The sequence below is a fragment of the Oppia nitens genome, unplaced genomic scaffold (genome assembly GCF_028296485.1).
Source record: "Oppia nitens isolate AA-2021 unplaced genomic scaffold, nextdenovo-longstitch-racon4-pilon3 scaffold2_pilon_pilon_pilon, whole genome shotgun sequence".
NCBI lineage: Eukaryota > Metazoa > Arthropoda > Arachnida > Sarcoptiformes > Oppiidae > Oppia > Oppia nitens.
This window is the reverse complement of record NW_026533210.1, coordinates 2,594,054-2,619,117: the sequence shown is the minus strand read 5'-3', so window position 1 is coordinate 2,619,117 and position 25,064 is coordinate 2,594,054. Positions and strand designations below refer to the sequence as shown.

The 25,064-nt window shown below is 31.8% G+C and overlaps 6 protein-coding genes across 7 annotated transcripts in view; 4 read left to right on the top strand and 2 right to left on the bottom strand.

Moving 5' to 3' along the window:
- Positions 1-132: 132 nt before the first annotated feature.
- LOC128955438 (ankyrin-1-like) lies at positions 133-1,086 on the top strand. Its single transcript, XM_054301108.1, has one exon. The coding sequence runs from the start codon at positions 134-136 to the stop codon at positions 1,004-1,006; it is 873 nt and encodes a 290-aa protein (XP_054157083.1). The 5' UTR covers position 133; the 3' UTR covers positions 1,007-1,086.
- Positions 1,087-1,290: 204 nt separating this feature from the next.
- Positions 1,291-2,538, top strand: LOC128955590 (m7GpppX diphosphatase-like; the record flags this gene model as incomplete). Its single annotated transcript, XM_054301261.1, has 1 exon — positions 1,291-2,538. A coding segment is annotated over exon 1 (1,041 nt), but the record flags the coding sequence as incomplete, so codon positions are not given.
- An 81-nt stretch (positions 2,539-2,619) lies between these two features.
- On the bottom strand, positions 2,620-4,513 carry LOC128955449 (chromodomain-helicase-DNA-binding protein Mi-2 homolog). Its single transcript, XM_054301120.1, has 3 exons — positions 4,445-4,513; positions 4,048-4,370; positions 2,620-2,963 (listed from the first exon to the last, which is right to left on the bottom strand). The coding sequence occupies exons 2-3, from the start codon at positions 4,361-4,363 to the stop codon at positions 2,707-2,709; spliced, it is 573 nt and encodes a 190-aa protein (XP_054157095.1). The 5' UTR covers positions 4,364-4,370; positions 4,445-4,513; the 3' UTR covers positions 2,620-2,706.
- Positions 4,514-4,822: 309 nt separating this feature from the next.
- On the top strand, positions 4,823-10,939 carry LOC128956296 (chromodomain-helicase-DNA-binding protein 4-like). Its single transcript, XM_054301994.1, has 6 exons — positions 4,823-7,427; positions 7,514-7,687; positions 7,788-7,929; positions 8,027-9,008; positions 9,110-9,234; positions 9,414-10,939. Exons 1-6 carry the CDS (start codon positions 5,047-5,049, stop codon positions 10,806-10,808), a joined length of 5,199 nt encoding a protein of 1,732 aa, XP_054157969.1. The 5' UTR covers positions 4,823-5,046; the 3' UTR covers positions 10,809-10,939.
- A 661-nt stretch (positions 10,940-11,600) lies between these two features.
- Positions 11,601-13,501, top strand: LOC128955203 (D-2-hydroxyglutarate dehydrogenase, mitochondrial-like). Its single transcript, XM_054300848.1, has 4 exons — positions 11,601-11,879; positions 11,977-12,453; positions 12,538-13,095; positions 13,195-13,501. Exons 1-4 carry the CDS (start codon positions 11,705-11,707, stop codon positions 13,446-13,448), a joined length of 1,464 nt encoding a protein of 487 aa, XP_054156823.1. The 5' UTR covers positions 11,601-11,704; the 3' UTR covers positions 13,449-13,501.
- A 976-nt stretch (positions 13,502-14,477) lies between these two features.
- The window catches only part of LOC128956211 (neuroligin-4, X-linked-like), a 41,812-nt gene continuing 31,225 nt past the window's right edge, over positions 14,478-25,064 (bottom strand). The window contains exons 6-10 of one of the 2 annotated variants that reach the window (XM_054301899.1): positions 20,266-20,508; positions 19,929-20,122; positions 17,909-18,024; positions 16,019-16,728; positions 14,478-14,926 (exon numbers count right to left, since the gene is read on the bottom strand). In XM_054301899.1, the coding sequence (XP_054157874.1) occupies positions 14,537-14,926; positions 16,019-16,728; positions 17,909-18,024; positions 19,929-20,122; positions 20,266-20,508 (1,653 nt within the window). In that variant the 3' untranslated portion in view covers positions 14,478-14,536. The remainder of the gene's footprint in view (positions 14,927-16,018; positions 16,729-17,908; positions 18,025-19,928; positions 20,123-20,265; positions 20,509-25,064) is intronic. The other variant, XM_054301900.1, reaches the window with a different exon arrangement.

The window sequence follows — 25,064 nt, the reverse complement described above, 5'->3', positions numbered from 1 at the left end:
TTTTAATATATTTTATAATTTTTTTTCAAGTAATTTATTGATTAAATATATATATATTTTTTAAAGAATATTCTGTGTTAACAAAAACATGGGAAACATATATTCATCATTAATGAACACAGTGTGGCCACCGATGACTGAACAGCAGATATTGTTTCAGTCCATCAAAGATAATGACTATAAAAAATTGGAAGAAATGTTGACAAATGGATCCGATATGAGTGTCATTAACGACGATGGACTCACTCTATTGCATTTGGCGGCAGAGTTGGGTCAACAACAGTGTGTCCATACATTGTTGTCCTATAACTGTATTGATGTCAATGTAAGGGACAACTGTGACACACCATTGGGACCGTTACAGACAACACCGCTTCACGTGGCGGCCGCCGAGGGCTGGCCTCAATTGGTCATCGAACTAATCGATAATGGAGCCGACGTAAATAGCGTCACCATAACCGGTTGGACACCATTACAGTATGTGATGATTACCGAAAAGATGACACCGACAAAGTTGCAGTCAATGGCCGTTTTGATTGGAAAGGGCGCCGATGTTAACAAACGCGACGCCGACGGCAACCATTCGCTCAATATTGCCGTACTGTACGGCCACTACGAGGCCACCCGATTATTGCTTAACAGTGGTGTCCAATTGACTGCTGTCGAGGCCATCGATCCGAACTGTTTGCGAAGTGATAATGTTTACCGATGTGTGGAACTGTGTGTAAAAGCCGGCGCCCATCGGGTGATCGAAAAATATCATATAATGCGGTTTGCAATGGAAAGCCAAGAGACCAACGATGAAGACATGGATCAGCGACAGCTCGAGTCTATCATTGCCCGAATGGATTCACTGTTAGCCGTGTGGTCATCGGTGGCGCCGTTGAAACACTTGTGTCGCTTAGCCTATCGGCGTCTGTACTCTGGTCACAATTTTAACGCTGTTGTCGATTGTCTACGAATTCCGCACACTTTTCGCCGGTATTTATTGTTTATAACCGATTGATACCATCATCTGATCCGATCCAAAAAGATATGATGTCTTTACTGAATTAAAAAAAAATATATGAAAATCAATCACTTATTATAAAAAAAAAACTTTTTGTTAAAAACTATATTTTCAAAACCAGTGCTCATGCGCTGCAATAGCACTCTTTAAGACACTTTAAGGACAAATATAATTGATGTATATATATATGGATGAAATATATGGTAACACGTGTCACAAATTGTATAATAATAACAACAATAATAATAATATCATAACTTAATTGATTAGATGTGTCCTTGAATTGTATACTACATATGTGTTGTTATGAATTTTTGTTTTTCATTTACATTTGAATCGATTCGCACATCAATTGTCACAACAAAACAAATAATTGATTTTATTTTTATTAAAAAAAAAAAAAAATATAAGACAACAAAACACATCATTCGGGCCATTGATTACCCGACCATATAATCATCAAATCATCAAACAATCGACTGTTACCGATGAGCGGCATCGGCACCGACACCAGTGATGCAATGATTGGTGTGGACAACAAAAAAGCCAAATTATTAGCCGCCGCCGATGATAATAGCCAAGTGGTGGTCAATGCTGATGGACAACATGAGTCGTCAGCGCCGGTTTCTGTCCACGAAAGAGTCGACATACGGCTCGGGGAGTTTGAGTTCGTACGGGTTCTCAATGAAAACAGTAGAACTAAATGGATTGCCATCGAAGGCCGACACGAACAACAACCGGCGGTAATCGTAATGGAAAAGATGGCGTTCAGTGAAGATAATGTCAAACAAATACTCGAAGACAAGCCGTCGGCCGACTACTCGCCGGACAGTTGGCTTCGACGTGACTTTCATAACGATATTTATGGTAACTATTTTGCATATCCTGACCGTTCATTGAACTCGATTAAGACGACAATCATTCATCCGGCCAGTGATCAACACATTCACAAGTATTTACGGCAAGAGATGCGTGTCGTCCGCGAGACTGCCGAACTGTATCGTACTGTCACTGAGCCGTACATCCAGTCGCGACAATTGTCACTTCAATGGGTCCAAAACATATTGGACGGCAAATCCGAATCGGAACGGGTTGTCAGCGAGAACGCGGATCCCGAGTCAGGTTTTGTATTACTGCCGGACATGAAATGGGATGGCATTCAACTCGAGTCACTCTATTTGGTGGCCATATGTCGGAAATCGGGTATCCGATCGTTGCGCGATCTTAACGAAACTCATTTGCCGCTACTGTTGAATGTAAAGCGCAAGTGTTGCGATGCGATTGAACGTAAATACGGTGTAACCGGTGACCAGCTTCGGGTGTATATACACTATCAGCCGTCATACTATCACTTTCACATACACTTTACATTGGTATCGGCCGATGATTCGGCGTCGGTATCGCTGGAAAGGTGTCACCTGTTGGACACTGTTATCAATAATATCCAATTGTGTGCCGACTATTATCAACGATCGACACTCATATTTGCGGTCAAACAAAATGATCCGCTGTTCCAGAAGTTTGTCGAAAAAACAATAAATAAAATTATTTGAAATAAAATCTAAAATTTCCTTTTTATTCAATTAAATCAATTTCATAGATATATATATATATATATCTATTAATAATATAATTATTGTTTAGACGTTTGACAATCGGATGAAATTGTAGCCATTGTTATATCAGTGTTCTGTCTATCATATCTCGGCTTTTTTGTTTGGTGTTTCTGTACCATTGCTCTGGTAGTCATCAAGTGATTGACCGGATGTTTCGGGTGATTTGTTTTGGTTCACACAGTGCGGACACATCCACTTTTTTGTTGCAGTGCCAGTCATGTTGTGGTCATCGACACACTGTTTATGATAAGTTCGGGGACAGTAATCGCATGATAATAACACACCGTCTTGTCTGCAAACTTGACAATACTGTTCAATATTACACTGAGAAAAAAATCCTATTACTCGAGAGAGTAAAAATATAAAGTAAATGAGTGTCAAATAAAAATCAAATAATTGTATATTAAAAATAAAACATTTTTCTAATGTAAAATAAAAACTATATTTATAAATTAAAAATAAAGCTTTACAATTCATGCGCAATGTTAAAAATGAAAACAGTAGTGTCTATTAAATACTCTATACTTATGCACAAACACTGTACAATAATAAAATTATATTAAATAATTGATAAATATATAATTTTTAATATATATTTTATACATATATAGAATATTTAATCTATGTTTTTTAAACACAAAATTACTAGAAAATTATCAATAAAAAGTATTGCAAGAAAGCCGACAATTCAAATTCTAATTAAAAAAAAGTATTTATCGATTAAAAAATCGATATTTATACATATATTTATTTTATACATTTTTTATAAAATAAATGTTTTATATAAACTGTAAAAAATTAATTAAATGAAAAGCTATAAGTATATTAATGCATATATATATAATAATTATTGTAAGAAAATAATAACTATGACTTAAATTAATATTAATATTAAATGTTTAATCTAAAAATATCTAATCAAATTAAAATAATTGTAATTAATAAAATAAATATAAAATTAGATTTTTTTTCAATAAAAAACTATTTTTTAATAGACAATTGTCAATTTTTAAATCGATAATTATCTGTCTTTTATTTTACATTAATTTTAAAAAAACAATTATCTAGTATTTAAAATATAAATATCTTTTTTAGTTTGTATGTTTATAAATAAAAGTAAACACAAATGTCTATTTTAAATTCAATAATTATACAATATTTATTTTACATTTATTTTTATTAAACAAAAATATTATAATAGATTTATGTTTTGTTTTAAATCGTTATTTGTAAATTAAAATGTTGCCCTTTTTGTGTATAAATGCCATATAATTTTAATAGACAAATGTCGATTAAATAATCTGTGTTTTGTCCGGCGATTATTTATCTATTTTTTAATCGATTGTCAATTAAATATTTTACAAATTATTTTATTTTTAAAGACAGATATCTTAGTTTAATCAAACAATTTTCTCAGTGTACTATTATTATCTTCAGAGTCGGTCTCTTTGTTGATCAAACCGGTTGCCACTGTGTTGGCGGCCGATTCCTTGACTTTCGTTTGGCTGATGGACTCGGATACCACCGGTAACTTAAGCACTGGTACCGATATATGTGGTCCACTATCGTCTTGTTGGTGACCCTTGTTTTCACGGCCGGGCAACTTAGCCAACAATCTGTTCATTGTGTTTACAAAGTAGATTAACAGATCACAAGTGCCATCATCAGGATTAGTGACAATTGTTTCAATTGCATCGATGGCATCCATTAATTTATCACGATTTGACTTTTCAGACATCTTTATGCTATTATATATATATATATATTAAATATTTTATATAAATTCAAAATATTAAAACATTAATCAAATTATAAATACTTATTATTATTATTGTTATTAGTATTAATATGTTGTCTCTTCAAAGTAGTGATTAGTAATGATTTTTTAATCCTATTTTTCTTAAACATTATAACTATTATTTTAATATACAATATATACTTAAAGTTGAAAATATTTTTTAAAATTTAATTATATTATTGAATATTGATATTAAAGTACAATAACAACAACAACAACACTAATAGTTAAATCAAACCTCTATTAGACGTTCACTTAATAATTAATTTATACAATTTTTTTTTATTTATTTTGGTAACTATAGTAACACATGGCTTATGAATGAATATGAAACTTAGGTTTTAATATAAATTAAAACTTAAAAACTAATAATTATTACACAAACGTGTTGTCAATGTTCGACACGAGTGGCGCTTAAGTAGTCATCAAACGATCAGACGATTGGTTTGTCTGTTTAGTGGCGGTGAGTGAGTGAGTGAGTGAGTGAGTGAGTGAATGAATGAACAGTGACTTCACTATTGAGTGTGTAATGAATGATAGAGAGAGTGTGTGTGTCTGTGAGTGAGTGAGTGTTTAGTGACAACAATAGACACAACAAACACAACAATAACAACAACGACAAGATGTCGGACAGCGAAGACAATGGCAGTCAAGACGAAGATAGTCGGCCACAGAAATCGGTTCCACCGCTTAAAATCAAATTACCGGTTCGCGAATCAGGTCGACCGAAACGTAATGTTCGCCAAAGGAAGCCATCGCAAGATTTGGCCGACGATATTACCGACAACGATGATGACGACGATGACATTGCAATGACTAAGACAAAGAATTCGTCGTCGCGATCGACAAAAAGCCGACAATCGGCGGCCAAAGAGTCGGCCGCTGCCGCCGCCTCTACATCTTCAGCTGATCCACCGTCGAGACGATCGGAGCGGATATTTTTGTCGGCAACCAAAAAGAATACGGTCGACAAAGACACGGATGACGACGATTTTGAAGACGCGGACGATACAGTTGCCGACGATAACAGCACCGCCATTGAGCACAAAGATTATTGTCAGACCTGTAGACAGGGCGGCGAACTTATTCTCTGCGATTACTGTCCCCGAGCTTACCATAAGGTGTGCGTCGACGACGATATGACAGATGTTCCGGAAGATTGGTTGTGTCCGCACTGCGAGAAGAACGGCAAACCGGAAAAACCGGAGACATCGACCAAATCTAAACGTAAGGTCAACACCAGCGCAGTCGACACGAAGAAAAGTAGTTCCAAAAAGCCAATGGCCAAGAGTTCGGCGCCAATTGAAAACCATGACTACTGCGAAATTTGTAACCAATGCGGCGAACTATTGCTTTGCGATACCTGTCCGCGAGCCTATCATTTGGTTTGTATGGATCCCGACATGAAGGCCGTGCCTACCGGTGTCTGGAGTTGTCCGCATTGCGAAGAGTACGGATTTGAAACCAACGATTCGCCGCCACCCGAACCACAGGAAAAGGCTGAAAAAATCTTATGTAAAGGCTGTCGACAACCGGGTGATGACATAATATTTTGCCGCACGTGTCCCACCAGATATCATCCGCGGTGTATGAATCCACCAATTGATCCATCAGACATACCGGACGAATGGCAGTGCGCGCCGTGCAGTGCCGAACCATTAGAGGGAAAAGTCCAGCGTATAATCACTTGGCGATGGAAAGTGAATCCTGAATCTGAAGATAAAGAGGTTAAACCTAAGAAGAAAGAGAAGCGCGAACGAGAGTTTTTTGTCAAATGGAAGGATCAGTCATATTGGCACTGTTCGTGGGTATCGGAGCTTCAGATAATGGTGTTTCACTCGCTTATGTATAGATCATATTCAACCAAAAACGACATGAATTATCCGCCGCCATTCGAGGAAGGCTATCGCGATCCGGGACCAGTGGCGAATCTGGCCGCTCCATCATCCGATGGGACCACCGAGGAAGGAGAACCGACAGCGGCTACAGGTATGCGAAGACGGCGCAACCGGTATTCAAATAACGACGAAAGTTTGGTCAACAATTATCTGCGTTACGGTATTCGTCCCGATTGGCTACAAATACATCGGGTGCTAAATCACCGAAAGACACGCGGAAAGATTCACTATACGATAAAGTGGCGCGAATTGCCGTACGAAGATTGTACCGTCGAGTTTGAACCCGATCATTGTCCGTTCGATATACCCGATTACGCCAAGAAAGTGCAAGACTATTGGAATCTTCGCAATTTGGTCGAAGATGAAGCCAAAGCTGAGAAGAAGACCAGAGATAAGGAAGAAAAACGAAAGGGAAAAGATAAGGACAAGAAAGAGAAGAAGAGCAAGAAATCAGATCCGAAGAAAAAGTGGGAGAAACAGCCCGAATGGATACCCGAACCGTTAGAACTTCACGAATATCAAATGGATGGTATTAATTGGCTCCGGTATTCGTGGGCTAACCAAACGGATACCATTCTAGCCGACGAAATGGGTTTGGGAAAGACTATCCAAACTATTGTCTTTCTCTACTCGCTATACAAAGAGGGCCACACAAGAGGTCCTTTTCTGATAACAGCACCGCTTTCGACAATCATCAACTGGGAACGTGAACTGGAAGACTGGGCGCCCGATTTCTATGTTGTCAACTATACCGGCTTAAAGGACAGTCGTATCGTAATCCGCGAAAACGAGCTCAGCTTTGATTCCGACGCTGTCCGCAGTGTTACCAAAGCGACTAAACTTCGCAAACACGTAACCGTCAAGTTTAACGTATTGTTGACCTCATACGAGCTAATCAATATGGATTCGGCACTATTGGGATCAATTGACTGGAAGGTATTGGTGGTGGACGAAGCTCATCGATTGAAGAGTTCTGGTTCGCTGTTTTTTCGTACATTAAACTCCTATCACGTCGAACACAAACTATTGTTAACGGGAACACCGTTGCAGAACAATCTGGAAGAGCTGTTCAATTTGTTGAATTTCTTGAGTCCCGACAGGTTTTGGTATGTCTTTGTTTTATGAAGTTTTCAATCGGTTATTCAAATCCGTTATGTTTTTCTTTAATTCTTGCATTTTTCGATATCATCAGCGATATGGAGGGCTTTCTCAACGAGTTTGCCGAGATTGCCAAAGAGGAACAGGTGAAGAAGCTGCACGACCTGCTCGGACCACATTTGTTGCGTCGACTTAAGGCCGACGTACTCAAGAATATGCCGTCGAAGAGCGAGTTTTTGGTTCGCGTCGATTTGGCACCGCTTCAGAAGTATAGATCACTTTTTTCTATAGATTTTTTTGGTTTTTTTAAAAACTAAATTATTTTATTAAATGTGATTTTATTTTTTTTATCTTTTTTTATTTAATAGAAAATATTATAAATTTATATTAACCCGAAATTTCGACGCATTAAACATTAAAGGCGGCGGAAAACAAGTGTCACTTTTGAATATAGTGATGGATCTGAAAAAGTGTTGCAATCATCCCTATCTGTTCCCAACGGCTGCAACGGTTTGTGTGATACAACCAATAAACAAATAAACATTATTTCTTATTAACGCTAAATTTGAATTACAAAAATACTTATTGTTTTTTTCAATTCTATTAGGAGGCGCCCAAAACCCGAAACGGTTGGTATGAAGGATCGGCGCTGACCAAGGCGTGCGGTAAACTAGTATTATTGCAGAAAATGATGAGAAAACTAAAAGACGAGGGCCATCGTGTCCTCATATTCTCTCAAATGACACAAATGTTGGATCTGTTAGAAGACTTTTGCGAATACGAACAATACAAATACGAACGCATCGATGGCTCGATTACCGGTACCATCAGACAGGATGCCATCGATCGATTTAACGCTCCCGGAGCCCAACAATTTGTATTTTTATTGTCCACACGTGCCGGCGGTTTGGGCATCAATTTGGCCACTGCCGACACTGTTGTTATCTATGATTCCGATTGGAATCCTCACAATGATATCCAGGCGTTCAGTCGCGCCCATCGTCTCGGTCAGGCCAACAAAGTGATGATCTATCGGTTTGTTACCCGCGGTTCTGTTGAGGAAAGGATACAACAGGTTGCCAAGAAAAAGATGATGTTAACACATTTGGTGGTCAGACCCGGTCTCGGTAGCAGCAAAAACCAGGCTGCAATGTCCAAACAAGAATTGGATGACATTCTCAAGTTTGGTACCGAAGAACTTTTTAAAGAAGAAGAAGGCAAAGAAGACACTGCCATTCATTATGATGACAAAGCTATTGAAGGTTTGCTCGACCGAACTCAAGAGGGTATTGAACAAAAGGAGATGTGGGCCAATGAATATCTGAGTTCATTTAAAGTGGCCAACTATGCCACCAAAGAGGCCGAAGAAGTGGAGGAAGAGGTGAAACCGCAGTCATCGGAAGAGCCCGATCCGCAATACTGGGAAAAACTGTTGGGCGCTCACTATATTCAACATCAGGAGAACATTCAGAGAACCCTCGGTAAAGGCAAACGTGTCCGCAAACAAGTGAACTATAGTATTAGCGCCGAACAAAATGAATACGCAAACAACGAATCGTCGTCCAGTTCTGATTACTCTATGGGATCGGGTATGTCGTGTAGTTTTGATTGTTTTTTCATTGATTTGAAAATCGTATGGTTTTTATTGTATTTCTTACCTCTTTTTTTTTCTCTCTCTATCTCTTACTAGATCTTAGCTCTAATGACGAAGATTTTGACCTGAAAGCCGAAGAAGGTCAACGAACCAGTAGACGACACAAACATGGAAAAGAAAAAATGCCACCACTTGTGGCTGTCATCGGTGGTAACACTGAGGTTGGTATCAAATTATTCTTATTGTTAAATAGTGTGCGATAATGAACCGTAACATTATTTTAATTAATGATATCTACAATCCCAAGTCTGATCCCATAAGTTATATATACAAGAATTATTGTTTTTTTATTGATTTTTTACTTTATTATGTATTTTAACCAATTTTATTGATTAAACAGGTCTTAGGATTTACAGCCAAACACCGCAAATCGTTCTTAGATGTGGTCATGAGATTTGGTTTGCCTCCGCAGGAGCAGAACATTACCGAATCTCAATGGTATATTCGTGACCTGAAAGGCAAATCGGAGAAACATTTGCGCGCCTATACCTCGCTGTTTGTTCAACATCTGTGCGATCCGGGAGAACTGCAGTCCAAGACATTCGAAGACGGCGTACCCAAAGAGGGAATCAATGTTAACCAAGTGTTGGCCCGAATCGGAATGGTTTCGCTCATAAGAAAGAAAGTACACGAATATGAAGACAAATTCGGTTTGCAGAGCATTAAGCCGAAGAAGAAGAAGCTTAAGATTGTCAACGAAAAGTCTACCGAATTTGCTGAGTTCGAAGACAGTGACAGTCAAAATGTTAGCAAAAAAGAAACCGATGGCAAAACAGAATCAGTTGCGGAAACGACTGCAAACAATAATGGCTCGAAACCCGACGAATCTGTGGAAGGAGTTAAACCGATTGATGAAGAAAAAATGGAAGTAACCAATGATGTGACAAATGGTACCAAATCGGAGACCGAAACTGTCAAACCAGATGAAGAGAATAAGATAAATGGCGAAGAAGTCAAAGATGTTGATATGAAAGACGTCGAAGAGACTAAAGAGGTTGTGGAGAGTAATGAAAATCATGAGCCAAAACCTACTGTCGAAAAGAAAGACGAAACCAAAGAAGCTGTTGATACAAATGCAAAACCGGTTGAAATGGTTGAATCAGATGAAGAAGAGCCCACAACTGTAGAAGCGTTTGACTTTCACATCAGAGACGGCGGACTAACCGAATTGAACACATTGTGGCACTTCGAGGAACAGGAGCTAAAACCGGGCAAAGAAGCTCTGGTTTGGAATAAACGTCACGACTATTGGCTGTTGGCTTCACTCGTCAAACACGGCTACGAACGATGGAAAGACATCGACAACGACGAAGATTTTAAACTGTTGACCGAACCGTTCAAGAATACACTGAACATTAAGAATAAATTTATGGAACGACGTCTTCGTCTGCTGGAACAGGCTTTGGTCTTCGAAGAACAGTTCCGACGAACGGGTCATTTGGCACGATTAGTGGCCAATGAAGACACCGATAACAACAAAGATGAACAAATGGAAGACGATGAGAGTCAAGATTCTTCGGCCGCCGCTGACGACGTCAATGACGAGAACAAGCCGTTGAACGCATCACTCCATCGGTGTGTCAATAATCTGGAAGATCTGATGACAGACATGAAGAGCGACTGCGGCCGCATTCCGCAGACTGTTCAACGAATACCGCCGATTGCACAACGATTACAGACATCGCAGCGCGCGTACAACCAAATGGGTTACCAAAAGAGACAATTGTCACTATAAGACATAACCAATAGTTGTAGAAATTCTTCAATTATCTCAAATAATGGACTTAACTATTGATTTAGTATTTTCTCACTTATTATTTATTTTTTTATAATTAATTGCAAACAATTTCAAAATAACCGTTTTTTCACCAAAAAAAAATAAATAATTAATTAATTAAAATAAAATAAACATACAATTATTGTTACAATAATTATTGGAAACACTTTTTTCATAATATGATTGTTTAATGTCTGAATTTATTGTACATTAAATTGTTTAGCATTTTTATGAATTTAAATAAAAAAAATAAAATATCATTTTTTAAAATAAAAACTTTTATCATTTTTATCAATAGCAAATTTATAATATAATATCACGATAATTATTATTGTAATTGATCAATTTTTAAAAAACCGATAATTGTATAATTAGGCAAAGATAATTGTATTGTAATAGCATTAATAATATTAATACTAACCATAAATACAATAATAATAATTTAGTGTAAATTTTATAAACGATTATTGTTTATAAAAACTTATATTTTGAAATTTAATGTTATATTAATTTATAAAATTTACATTATTTTATTTGACTATTATTTTTTTAAAAATTATTATTATTATTAATTTTGATAAATTGTTTTGGCTGTTAATTATTTGCTGCTAACTAACTAACTATACTGTTGTAATTGATATTTAAATTTTTGAAAAAAAAATTTATGAAAACCTTATTGAGAACCGGGAGGTAATATAGTCTCTGAAAAAATACAATAGTTGTCACTTATTGTACACATTAAGTAAAAGCATGTCTTTATAAACTGTAATACTGTATAATAATCTCAACATTCAGTTAGAAATTATTAACAATAGCTCTAACAATAAGAGAGAGAGAGAGAGACTAACTGTAACATGTGGTCGGCTATAACCGCAAAATACGGCCGACAATGGACTTCAACAGTCGTCAAAAGATACCGAAGTCTAACCGCTTACGATATCAGCCGAATGCGCGACCTGTTGGGCGATACAAACGTCAAGACCGATGACTTGGACTCGTTCAACACGGATTGGTTGCACACACACAAAGGTGACCACAAATATGGACAAACAGACAGACAGACAGACACAGATAGATAGACAATGATAACTGATTACCAATTGTTTACTAACTGTTCGGCGAACAGGTCGGTCACAGTTAGTGTTAGAGCCCAATACTACCCGACAAGTGTCGCAAGTAATGGCTTATTTGAACGACCAGTCGTTGCCGTGTGTAATACAATCGGGAAACACGTCGCTAGTGGCCGGCAGTGTACCGTTTGATGACGAGATTATCATTTCGATGGCCAAAATGCGTCAAATAATATCGTTTGACGAAACATCCGGAATATTGGTTACCGAATCGGGTGTCGTTTTGCAAACACTCGAAGACTATGTCAACGAAAGAGGTTATATAATGCCATACGATTTGGGAGCTAAAGGTTCGTGTCTTATTGGCGGCAATCTGGCCACCAATGCCGGTGGACTGCGTTTCATACGGTATGGCTCATTGCACGGCAGCGTCTTAGGCGTGGAAGTGGTCTTACCTGACGGCCGATTGTTGGATCTAATGAGTTGTATGCGTAAAGACAACACGGGTTACGATCTTAAACAACTGTTTATCGGTTTGTTTGCAATAATTAGTATAAGACTTGAATGTTTGCAATAATTGTGTTTTGTTTGGTTGTCTTAATCTTCTTGTTGTTTAGGATCAGAGGGAACTCTGGGTGTGATAACCAAAGTTTCGATACAATGTCCGCTCAAACTTCGACACCAAACCGTTGCTCTCGTGGCGGTCAATAGTTTTGACGATTTGCTAAAAATCTATCACAAGATTCGCTGCGATTTAACCGAATATCTGACAACATTCGAGATGATGGACGACATAGCCATGGATGCGGTCGTCACTAATCTGAAGCAAACACATCCACTCAATGGTAACAGTAGTCCATTCTATGTGATGTTCAAACTCGCGGCCAATGATTGCGAACATATGGAGAAGCGTTTGGCTCAAGTAATAGAACAGTTGATGGATAAACAATTGATTAGTGACGGCACTTATGTTAGTGATGACAATCTTCAGCGATTCCAGAAACTCAAGTCCTATAGAGAACGTATAGCCGAAGGACTTCTAGTCGACGGGTATTCATATAAATACGATATATCGTTACCGTTGAATGTCTTCTACGAAATTGTTAATGTCATGAAAGATAGACTAAAGACTACCAAATGCTTAAGAGTTTGCGGTTACGGACATATAGGCGACTGTAAGTGTTATTTGATTTTTTTTAAAAAATGGATTGTATTTACAAAAGTTATTAATTTATTGTCAATTGTTTTCTCTCTCTGAATAAAAAAAATAACAGCAAATCTTCATTTAAATATGACATCCAAAGTGTTTGACACCGACATCAAGAGTCAAATCGAACCGTTTCTCTATGAATACATTGCCAAACATAAGGGCAGTATATCTGCTGAACACGGATTGGGACTAATGAAGAACCGGTATCTGAGTTATTCAAAGCCAGCGGAGGCCATATCGATGATGAAAGATATTAAACGATTGATTGATCCGAAAAATATATTAAATCCCAACAAAATGTTGCCACCAATTAACTAGTCTTACCGTTAATTTTTATGATATATATTTTTTTGTTGTTGAAAAACTGTGATTTACCCACAATTGTTTAAAAATATTTTATCGTTATATATATATATACAGTATATTTTTAACATAAAAAAAAGTTTATTTATCGTAATGTGTTATATAAATAGTATTTTGTGTGATAAAAGTGATAATATCATAGTTATAGTCAATTATTATCAAGGTTTGTTTGTTTTTTTGATAAGTAAAAAATTATTGATAAAAAATTATTAAATTATTGATATAATATTTGTTTTTTTGTCAATATTTAGTGCTAAACTTGGAGACAATCTGTGAAAATTAAAAATGGCATATTTTTATTGGTTTATCACTGATTTATAAGGTAACTATTTTTTATTACAATTGTATTTTTTAGATATATTAACACAATTATCATAAATGATGAATAATTACAATCCAACTCATAGAGCACATGTATGTGTGTGTATCCAGTGATTGACAAACTTTACTGATCATTAATTAGATTACTAATTATATGTATAAATTAAATTATTTAACGGTAACTAATTGAAAGTTTTGTTTCTATTATTATTATTTTGAGATTCAATTATAGATTCAATTTTGCGTAAAAATGACATTTAAATCGACAATATTATTGGTCAAATTGTTGGTCAAAATTTGTATATACTGTGCAACAGTCTAACTGCTTAACGACAATTTGATTATATACTGTATATTAAAATAGATACAAAAAATTTGTATAAACCTTATCTAATCTATTATCGGTAATCTTAATGATAGTCTAACATTCAATATATTTTTAGCTATATTATAAAATTATAAATATTACCGATAATTTAGATTAGATATGGTAGCAATTATTGTTAATTAATTTTTATTTAAAAAAACTACATTGTATAGATATAAATTTTTTAAATTTTATTTATAATTTACAAAATAAATTATTATAAATAATAATTATGTACATAAGTTTTTATATATATATACAAATTCTGTAATAAATTAATTTTTGAAAACTACCGGTTAATTGAAATTGTAGTTTAAATTTTTGTCTATAATTCCCAGTCCTCTTAAAATAAAAATCAGACACGAATTTCGGGCGCAAAGTTGTCATTAGAGGACTTGTCATAACTAATAGGCACGTGAATTATCGAAGCGGTGGTAGTCGTGGCGGTATTATTGTCGCTATTGGACAGACATGAAGGCACTGGCGATGAATGTGTGTGCGAATGGTGTGAGTGCTCGAAGTGATGGCCAAATGACGACGATTTGTGATTATAGACAATGGTGTCCGTCGAGCGATGAGTGTTTGATGATTTGGCATCCATCGAGTGGTCGCCACCGACCACCATATCGGTGATGAAATTGGTGTTTACGATCTCCACGTGATTGTGACTAAGATTTGGCGACTTTTGGGCTAATAGACGCTTCTCTGGTGTGGCTAACACTACCATCTCCTGTGGCTTCTGTATCTTTATATATATTTAAAGAAAAAAAATCATTTTTACTAGTAAGAGCTATGTGTGTGTGTGTGTGTGTGTGTGTGTGTGTGTGTGTGTGTGTGTGTGTGTGTGTGTGTGTRAGAGAGAGAGAGAGAGAGAGAGAGAGAGAATTGTTTTGTCATTGAGGTTGAGTTCAACAGAAAAAATTACTTTTTTTTTGCTCATATATAATAAAAGATACCGTATTTTCAATAGCAATGTAACTGACAATTGAATTGAGAAATAAAATCGTCTCAATAGAGTACAAAATACTGGCAGTAAAAAGATTTTATATATACAGTCTATAATATATAATGTGTGTAAAAAATTGTGGTAAATGTGAATCAAAAGAGAAAAAAAAGTAAAATAAAATAAAAATCACAGAATCGTAAACCAAAGTGTAAGGCGTGAAGTGAAACGATAACAGATTATATAATAGGGAATTGTATGGCAATTGTATTAAAAACAATAGACAACAATGAATGAGTGAAAGTCTATGGGTTTGTTCGTCATATTATAGTTGAGACAATGGGCTTATGTATGTCTAAACGTGTAAAAAGAGACGGTGTGTGTGTGTATGACTGTGTTGATGATGTCTGTGTCAACTATCAGAATAATTTTCTATTGTAAAAGTTAGGTTAGAGGACAGGCAGATATTGTGGCTAAAAGTATTGTATAGAAAGAAATAAGAGAGAGAGAGAGAGAGAGAGAGAGAGAGAGAGAGAGAGAGAGAGAGAGAGAGAGAGAGAGAGAGAGAGAGAGATGAAGACTAATAAGCTATGGTTTGAAAAAGTTGTTGCTTTTGAATGAATAAATGAATGAAAACTATTTATTTTTATTTTTTTTGTTAAGATTTTTCTCTCAAATAACACAGGAATGATAAAAAAAATAACTAAAGATAGGTATTAGCAAATGGTTAGCGAAAAAATAACGGAAAACTATCAATTGAATGAATGAGTGGGAGAGTGGGTAAGTGTGGTGTTAGGTGAAAGCCAAAGGGTGTTAAAACTGTGTGTAATAATAATAATAATAATAATAATATTATTATTATTATAAAAGTGACGATCGATAATAACAACTAACATCGTTGTAGTGATAGCTCTGATGGTGATCACCACCAACTCCTCTGGAATTTCTGATATTATTATTATTAGAAGTATTACTACTAATACTGTTCCTATTATTCTTGTCTTTATGTCTGAGCGACGAATTTTTGTCCAATTGATAGTAAACGCCGGCAAATATTAACATATTTAATATCAATAGCGAACATCCAATGGCTATCGTCACCAACAATGCCGTCGAGTAATTAGCTGTCAATGCGATGGTATTATTGTTGTTGTTGTTGTCGTCGTTGGACTTGTTATTCAAATTAATCTTATCGGTCATCGCTATGACATCTGTAGCTGTCATCGTGTGGTTATTATTATTATTATCTAAGACTTTATCATTAGTAAGCACAGGGCTATTGTTGACCAGTTGATCGCCGGCTCCATCATTGACATTGACATCATTGCTAGTCGTCATTAAGTATTGTTTGCGACTTTTGCTTATAATTGAGTTGTTAGTGGCAATCAAATCGGTTACCGGTTTATTGGTAGGTATGGGTGCAAAAAATTTAAATGCCAACTGTCTAACGATGCCGTCATAAGAGGCCATATTTTCGTGATCGGTTAGTAAGTGATGGCGCAAATAGATTTGCTCTTCGCCGGCATTATGCAGACGTGGTATCAGATTCAACCAAAACGATAGCCTATGGCTGTGATAGTGATCTTTCACTTTTGGTTTAAGACCTAAAAACGTGAGATCAATGAATATAAGTGAATAATAAGTTAATAATAATAAAAATGAGAAATCAATAATTATTTTTATATACTGTTGTAAATTATATAAATTAGATATACATTAATAATTTATATATCTTTTATAAAAAAATACATTAATGTAAAACATTTGTTTCATTATTACATTTAGTATATAATATATATATATATATACTATTTTGTTCAAATAAATGTTAAAATTTAATTTAATTTTCATCATTTCTAAACCTCATATATTTAATTTTTTGTTTGAATGTCGAAATTTTTTTTTTGGTGCATATCTTTTATGCAAATATTGATATAATTGCAAACATCACACAAACTCTAAGCACATAGAGTTATAAATAATGCAACAAAAATTATAATGATTGATTAGTAATTTAATAAATTGTGTTTCACATAAAACACATAAATCAAATATAAGAGGCAAAAAATGATAATGTTTTTTTATGTAATTAATAAATTGCATTTATATATACATCAAATATAAATTATATATAAATTGAAAGAGGATGATAGAAAGATAGATAGATAGACAGACAGACAACAAATACGAAAAAAAATTACAATACTAAGTGAAAATCAAAAATCAAATTTTGCTAAAAAATAAAGTATTTTATTTATATACTGTAGAATATAATTGTATAAAAATTTGCTTTCAATTTTGATTAACAACAAATTGCTTATAAACTTTTAATAGAAAATTAAATTAATGTTAATATCATAATAAACGTCGTTTTGAAAAATATAATCATTTTTTTGGTGACATAACTTTGTTTATCATTGCAAATATTAATCTAAAAAATGTTTTTTTTTGCGAAAACAATATTAACAAAAAATTTATATACTGTTTGGTATCAATGTTGGTAAAAATATTTAACAAAAATTAATATTCAATTCATGTCTTTAACTTAGAAATCAAATTTCATAGTAATATTGATATAAATTGTATTATACTGTATATATAGAGAATATTCTGTTAGAAATCAAGTTATAAATCATAGTATATATCGAAATATACAGTTTAGTGAAATCCATGTCATCATACATTAATGTCATCAATAATTATAGTTAAAATTATTTGATTTCAATTGACACAAACAAATAAATAAATGATTAATAAAGATAATAATGAAATAATTTTACTGACCGAGCATTAAATATTTACGTTGTGTCGGCTCGTATTGAGGCCACAAAACACTTTCAAACCGACCCTTAGTTCGGTCACCGGTCGCGTCCAACTCTGTCGGCCATAGATTTGGATCACTAGTTATATAAAGATCCAAAAAATAGTTAATTAATTTGATTATACGTTAGATAATACCAAAATACACACACACACACACACACACACACACACACACACACACACACACACTACAATGCCTCTTAATGTGTGGTATATTTTATTTTTAGCAATTTAAAGCTATTAATATAATAATGCTATTTAGTTAGCAAAATTTTGTTGTTATTTAAAAAAACGTACGATAAATAATTGATTAAATTTTTCTATTGTGTGCTAAAAAGGTATTAAGGCGTTAATGTGTTGATTAAAATTTAAAATTAACTGAATTTTGTTGTACAGTACTTTATACTATATATATACAGTATATACAGTATCAATATACTGTATATCTATCGTATATTAAATAAAGTAGATGTGTGTATGTTATTCATTATTAAATCAAATGTCAATTATTTTTAGTGTTCATTGTTTTAAATTGAATTCCCAATTGTCATACAATAGAGATATTATAGACTTTGAAATATATATTAACGAAAAAGACATGAGTGAGTGAGTGAGTGAGTGAGTGAATGATTGTGTGTATGTGTGTGTGTGTGTATGTGTGTGTGTGTGTTAGAGAGAGAGAGAGAGAGAGAGAGAGAGAGAGAGAGAGAGAGAGAGAGAGAGAGAGAGAGAGAGAGAGAGTTGGAGTGATAGTAAAACTTGAATTGAATGTCAATAAGGGTTTGCCTATCGACTCGGGAATAGAGACAACGTATAGATTGCAATATAAATCGAGTGCCAAATAAATGGATAACAATTCCAAATAAATAACAGTCACAAGTGTTTTTTGGGGGGGAGGGGGTTAGGTTGGAGGGGTCGATAGGAGGGGTGTATGTCCTCAGAATAAATGTGTTTTCAGGTTCAGAAAATTAAGTAAAAACTAGAATACGATTCATATATTTATTTGTGATTATCATAGGGTTTCCGAGTCAATCAAGTTTTGTTTGTTTGTTTGTTTCAATTATGGGATCTGTAATATTCATAGATTGGACAGTAAGGAGATTGTCACGGATGTCAATCGATAAAATACAACCAATTTTTTTAGTCAAACTCATAACATAATAAGCTAATAAATACTCAAAATAAAAATATAATAGATTTAATAATTACCAGCAAATAAATATTTAGTACAAAAAAATATATTTGAAGCAGATTTGAAAATATTATATAATAATTAATTTTTATGACATTTCTAATACTCTAAGCCTAAGCCATATATAATACACTTGAATCCTTGCATATATCAATACTATGTTATGTCCTCAAACAATGGCATAACCTTTTAATTCATTAGAGTTAACCGTTAAATAGTATTACAATCAATTTTATGTGATTGTCTAACTTTATGGTGTGTGTGTGTGTGTGTGTGAAAGTGATTGTATGTGTAGAGTCCTAACATTTATATATTGTTTATCACACGTGTATTGTTTCACTTAAGTTTCACACAAGTGAACAGAAAATTTTTACTATTATTTTCAGTACTATTTTTTTTTATGTCTATTGATTTCCATTCAAACAATTGATTTCTTATAATATATATATACTGATATATATACTGTAGACCAATATATCAAGCATTCAGATGTTATCTCTAATTTTATCTATAATTAAACACAAATAGTCTCTAACTTTGTCTAACCCATAGAATTTCTATTTTGCTTTCTTTTTATTATTTTAATTATTAATTTGGTAGACATTGATATACTGTAATTAAAAAAAACAAAACATAAACAAAAATAATAATAATTAACACAAAACTTTTGGTTAAAAGTTTTATTTTGTGACAAACTTTGATAACTTTTAAGCAGCACCGGTAGTCTAGTGGATTCATTCACTTTCATAGATAAATAGAAATGTCTTATAATTATCAGTATATACTAACCCGTATTTGACAAAATTAATCCAATAAGCCATTAGTCCCTCGGATAGGCTGACCTCAGCTCTGCTATAGTTTTGTGTGAACTGTGGCATCGATTTGTCAGTCAAATGTTGAGCTAACGGTGCACCAAACATGTAGGCCAGCTCTTCGCCGTGCGAACAGCCCAAGCGCTGATGAAATTTGGTTCCCTCATCGCTCTGATAGATCAGTTGGTAAGGTATATATATATGTGTGTGAATTATAATGTAAATATTATGACACAATAGTTTCATATAATAATGATAATCATTATATATATAAAAAAATATATGACAGCTCTCTCTCTCTCTCTCTCACATACCTGATGGACAAACACATAGAAATAGGATCTGCCTCTCGATTGTTGCGGTCGAGTACTCGAAGACTGTCGATGATAGGGTCGTGTGGGCAGCACTGGTCGCGAATGCAGATCACTGGTCTCGACTACCGGTGCCACAACCAGTGCGTCGCTCATTATATCCAACAACGAGTCCAATAAATTGATGGGATGTTCCACAGGACGCGTCCAATCCGTGTACTCATTGATCAATGTCAGCAAAATCGCCTGTCATTTCAAATGGTACAGCCATTTATTAATACATTATTAATCTGGATTTCATATACCAGTGCTAGTATACTACTACCACTATACTAATACTATTAATACGACTAATACTACTACGACTGGTGGTTAATGCCCACTGTCCTCGAGATTTAAACTTTTTCCCACTCATTGGGGACCATGACTTATATTATATAAGTTGTATATATATATAGTATAGTATAATATTATATAAGTGATAACAAGTTTAAGGCACAGACAGTACAGTACAATACTAAACGACTAATACATTATAGTAGAGTACAGTACTATACTATTATAAGGACTGACTGATTAATAAAATTCAATCGCTATTCTGGATAATCAATGAATAATTCAATTCATATATCAAAAATCTATTGATATATATATATATATATAGTATTTGAAGGATTATATTGTGTGTATATATATATATAAGTGCAGAAAATTTCTAAAAATATAAACGACTGTATAAAATATTGAATCATTGAATATTAATAGTCAAATAATTAATATTTATATATTCCTTATGTTAGTAATCATTAGTATTTATTAGTAATCATTACTATAATAATTCGTATTTATTAATATTAACAAATTAATGCTCTCAACAATAACAACAACAAATATTGATCTCAAAAACAGCATTTATACTATTATATAATATAATTAGATATTTACTATTTGCAAAATATTTATTATATGAATTTATATTAAAAATTAATAAATTTAGTATATTTGTATATAAATGACAATTAATTGTAATAATTTTAAGGGTTTACAAATATATAATTATAATGTTAGTTATTGTTAATTTTTCAAAAATAATAGGAAATTTATTATTTAATTTATTAATAATGACATGAAACTTGCAGTATATTATAATTGTCATAATATTTTGATAAAAAAAATAAGAAATTAATTATTTATGTAAATTATGAATAATAAATTAATTTTTAACATAAAATATCGATTTCAAAATAAACTAATACAGTAGCTATAATATACCATACTATTGTATTATAGTTAAAGTAGATACACTATTTATATAACAATGTATTAATTGTGTGTGTATTTATATATGTTGTGGTTAGTTATTTTTTTGGTCAGTTATCTAATAATAACAGAGTGTAGTATTTCTACTATACTATTTGTATGGCATATACAGTAGCTTTTTACTTATATATAGTGAATTTTTGCATGTAATTCCCCACTGGAGATGTACAACTCAATTATTTTGATTTAATCCAAAATCAATAGTAGATACACACACACACACACACACACACACACACATAACTACATATATATACACACACACACACACACACACACAGTGTAACAACAAAGGTAACTATTAATATAAAAAATGTTGCAATTATCAAATGGATAAACAATTATCAATGGAAATATAATTAGACTGTAAATAAATTGTATCTATCTATTTGAAAATTAATCTAAAAATAATTGACAAATAATCTTGAAGTAAAAATTAATATATTGATAATTATTTGACTTATTTGTTATAATAAGATAGCCATTTGTATAATTATTTATAAATATATCAATATATGTATATATTTAATATAAAGTAAATATATTGTACAATTATAATAAAATTGTAGTTATTATTATTATTTTACTGAATATTATTGTACATTAACTCCAGTCTATCTTTTTTATATATATATATATATATATGTTTGTATTGATATCGTAAATATAACTTATTCATTGTGACTAATAATGATAGCAATTGTTGTCTACAATAGTAGTGAACATCCATCTCCTTCCTAACCAAACCAAACCAAACCAAACCATACCATCTATTTGTTTGTTACGATCCTATAGTTAATTGTAGTTTAATTGTATGCGAGAAAAAAATATTTCGCAGTAATAAAAACTTAGTTTTTTTATCACTAATTTGTATTAATGAATGACTACAGTGTTGGTTCGCTAATCAATATTTAAAATATTTTTTATTTTTATTTTTTTCTGTAGACCAGAGAGACTTGACGTGCGTTTAGGTTTTTTTTATAAAAAAAAATATAATTAATCAAATGTCTTATTACAAGTAATTTGAATAAATTGCATATTCATTAAGATTTTTTTTTTGTTTTAATTTGACGCAAAGTTGTGTGACTGTATTTTATTATCTATATATATGATAAAAATGATCTAAATTGACATTAAATAATATCATTATGAGTCTATCAAAATGAATATTAATTATATACAGAAAAAAATATTATTTTTTTCATAACATTTAATTTATTAATAAATAAAACAATATCTATTTTTTACATATTTACCTAATTAAGTCAGCATAAATTTATTATAAATTTTATTACTATTTATATATAAAGTTTATATATATATATATAAATACATTATATTGTCAATTAGATAGCAATAATTGTGACAAATTAATCATTTTTATAATATAATATTAGTTGTATGTTTCCATTTGGAAATAAGTTGGAAAATTATATATCAAATAATCAATAAAAATAATTACTTATAAATTAAGTGCAAAAAGAGTTTAACAGATTTTTGCGATTTACTATCAAAAGGGATTCAATGAAAATCACTGATAAACTAACTGATGAAATGAAATGTCTTTATCGGCACAAGAAAATAAAAAGGTCAACGATTTTTGGGCACCGATTGTGTTAATGATTTTGTTATTTGGTGTGGATTTGGCACAAATTGACTCAACTGTCCATTTGACTTATCCACCAGTGAATTGACTGTACAATTATTATATAATTGTGCGGAAAATTTTAATATAAATACATTTACAAACTTATATACAGTATTATAGGAAAAAAAAATATGAATTATATTATAATTATAAACAATTATTAAATGATTATTTTGCATGTTAACTGCTATAACTTAAAATTAATATATATATATATATATATAATATTTAAAATAATAGATACTATTGATTATTATATGAGATAACTCTATTATAAAAAATAATTTCATAAATATTATATAACATATTAAAAGTACGGTATTATTTAAATTTTGCATAATATAATATAAGTCATAAATATTTACCTAAAATAATACTTATAAAAAAATATAATATACAATATATCCATTTGTTTCACGTTTTTATAGTCACTTGTGAATACTGTGAGGTATAATATAATATATATATATATGTTTTATACTGTATATGATATTTGGTTAAAAAAAAAGTTTTTTTAAAGTGAAATATATTACCGAAGCTCTATAATAAAGAGGTCTAATAAATATATTATAAAATATTATTTTTTGAAAAAACAATACTAAGAGAAAACTAAAAAAAACATAAATTCAAAGATATTTGTATAATATATTTGAGTCTATATTTCATCGAATGAATGGCTAATGAGTAACTCAAAAAAAATAAAATAAAATAAATCAATAATTTTTTACTTATATATAAATAACAGAATACTAACAAAAAAATTTGTTGATTGATTTGGTTATTAATGTAAGGTTTTAGAAAAAAATTGTAAAAATAAGCACAAATTTGTTATCAATAATAATGTATACATAATTTAAGTGTATATTCTATATATGTATTATCATATAATAAATATAAGGGAAGTTAACTCATTGAAGAAAAAAATATGTGATTATTTCAAATATTTTAAGTATTAATAATACTAATACTGTATTATAATAATGAAGACTTATAGATGTTTAACAAATTTACATTTTTCACTTTATTTTTATTTTTTAAAAAAAATGTCATATTTTTAACATATTATAAGCGAGTAATGAAATGAATTTTCATTTTCTCACTTAACATGAAGTCAATCAAATGCTTGAATAGGTTTGACAACAATTTTTTTAATATTATATATAATTTATGTATAAATAATACCATAAGAATTAATATATAGTGTTTGTTTCGTTAACTTTTATGCACGAATTAATACATTTTATGACACATTTTTTTGTTTTGTTTTAAATGAATTGATTTTTATATATTTTCCAAAATTATTATATATTTTTTATTTCGACAAAAATTCTTGTTTTAAGTGATGACACACTTTCTACTATATATATATACAGTATATATATAATATTATAGACAATACGTTTGAATTGATAAAAACAGAGAAACATTTACTGTATATGACTTTTTGAAAGGAAATTTGAGATATATTTTTGTTTAGAGAAATTGAGAGAAAAAAAAGATAAAAATATAAAAAAAATCATCAAAAGTTTTTAAATTTAAAGGATTAATGTCTAAGAAAAAAATGGTATAATATATATATATATATACAGTATATTAAATGCATTCCCGATGAAAGGATTGACTATTTTTTATACTTTTTTTTCATTTTTAGTATTAAACTTTATATATATATAGTAGAAAAAATTTATGAAAAAAAACTTTTATTTATTTTTATTTTCCTTCACACAACAAAAGTGTTTTATATACGAGATAAATAAATATCATATTTAAGAAAAAAAACATATATTAGTAAAAAGAAATTGTCATTTTTATTATTATATATATATATATACTG

Bases quoted from the DNA above. Each gene is read 5' to 3' on its own strand.
- LOC128956296 (XM_054301994.1), top strand. From the start codon at position 5,047: ATGTCGGACAGCGAAGACAATGGCAGTCAAGACGAAGATAGTCGGCCA. The intron at 9,009-9,109 runs GTATGTCGTGTA...ATCTCTTACTAG, and splicing joins TGATTACTCTATGGGATCGG to ATCTTAGCTCTAATGACGAA. The intron at 9,235-9,413 runs GTTGGTATCAAA...TTGATTAAACAG, and splicing joins TCATCGGTGGTAACACTGAG to GTCTTAGGATTTACAGCCAA.
- LOC128955449 (XM_054301120.1), bottom strand. From the start codon at position 4,363: ATGTCTGAAAAGTCAAATCGTGATAAATTAATGGATGCCATCGATGCA. The intron at 2,964-4,047 runs GTACACTGAGAA...CTCGAGTAATAG, and splicing joins CGACTCTGAAGATAATAATA to GATTTTTTTCTCAGTGTAAT.
- LOC128955203 (XM_054300848.1), top strand. From the start codon at position 11,705: ATGTGGTCGGCTATAACCGCAAAATACGGCCGACAATGGACTTCAACA. The intron at 11,880-11,976 runs GTGACCACAAAT...TTCGGCGAACAG, and splicing joins TTGGTTGCACACACACAAAG to GTCGGTCACAGTTAGTGTTA. The intron at 12,454-12,537 runs GTTTGTTTGCAA...CTTGTTGTTTAG, and splicing joins TCTTAAACAACTGTTTATCG to GATCAGAGGGAACTCTGGGT.
- LOC128955438 (XM_054301108.1), top strand. From the start codon at position 134: ATGACTGAACAGCAGATATTGTTTCAGTCCATCAAAGATAATGACTAT.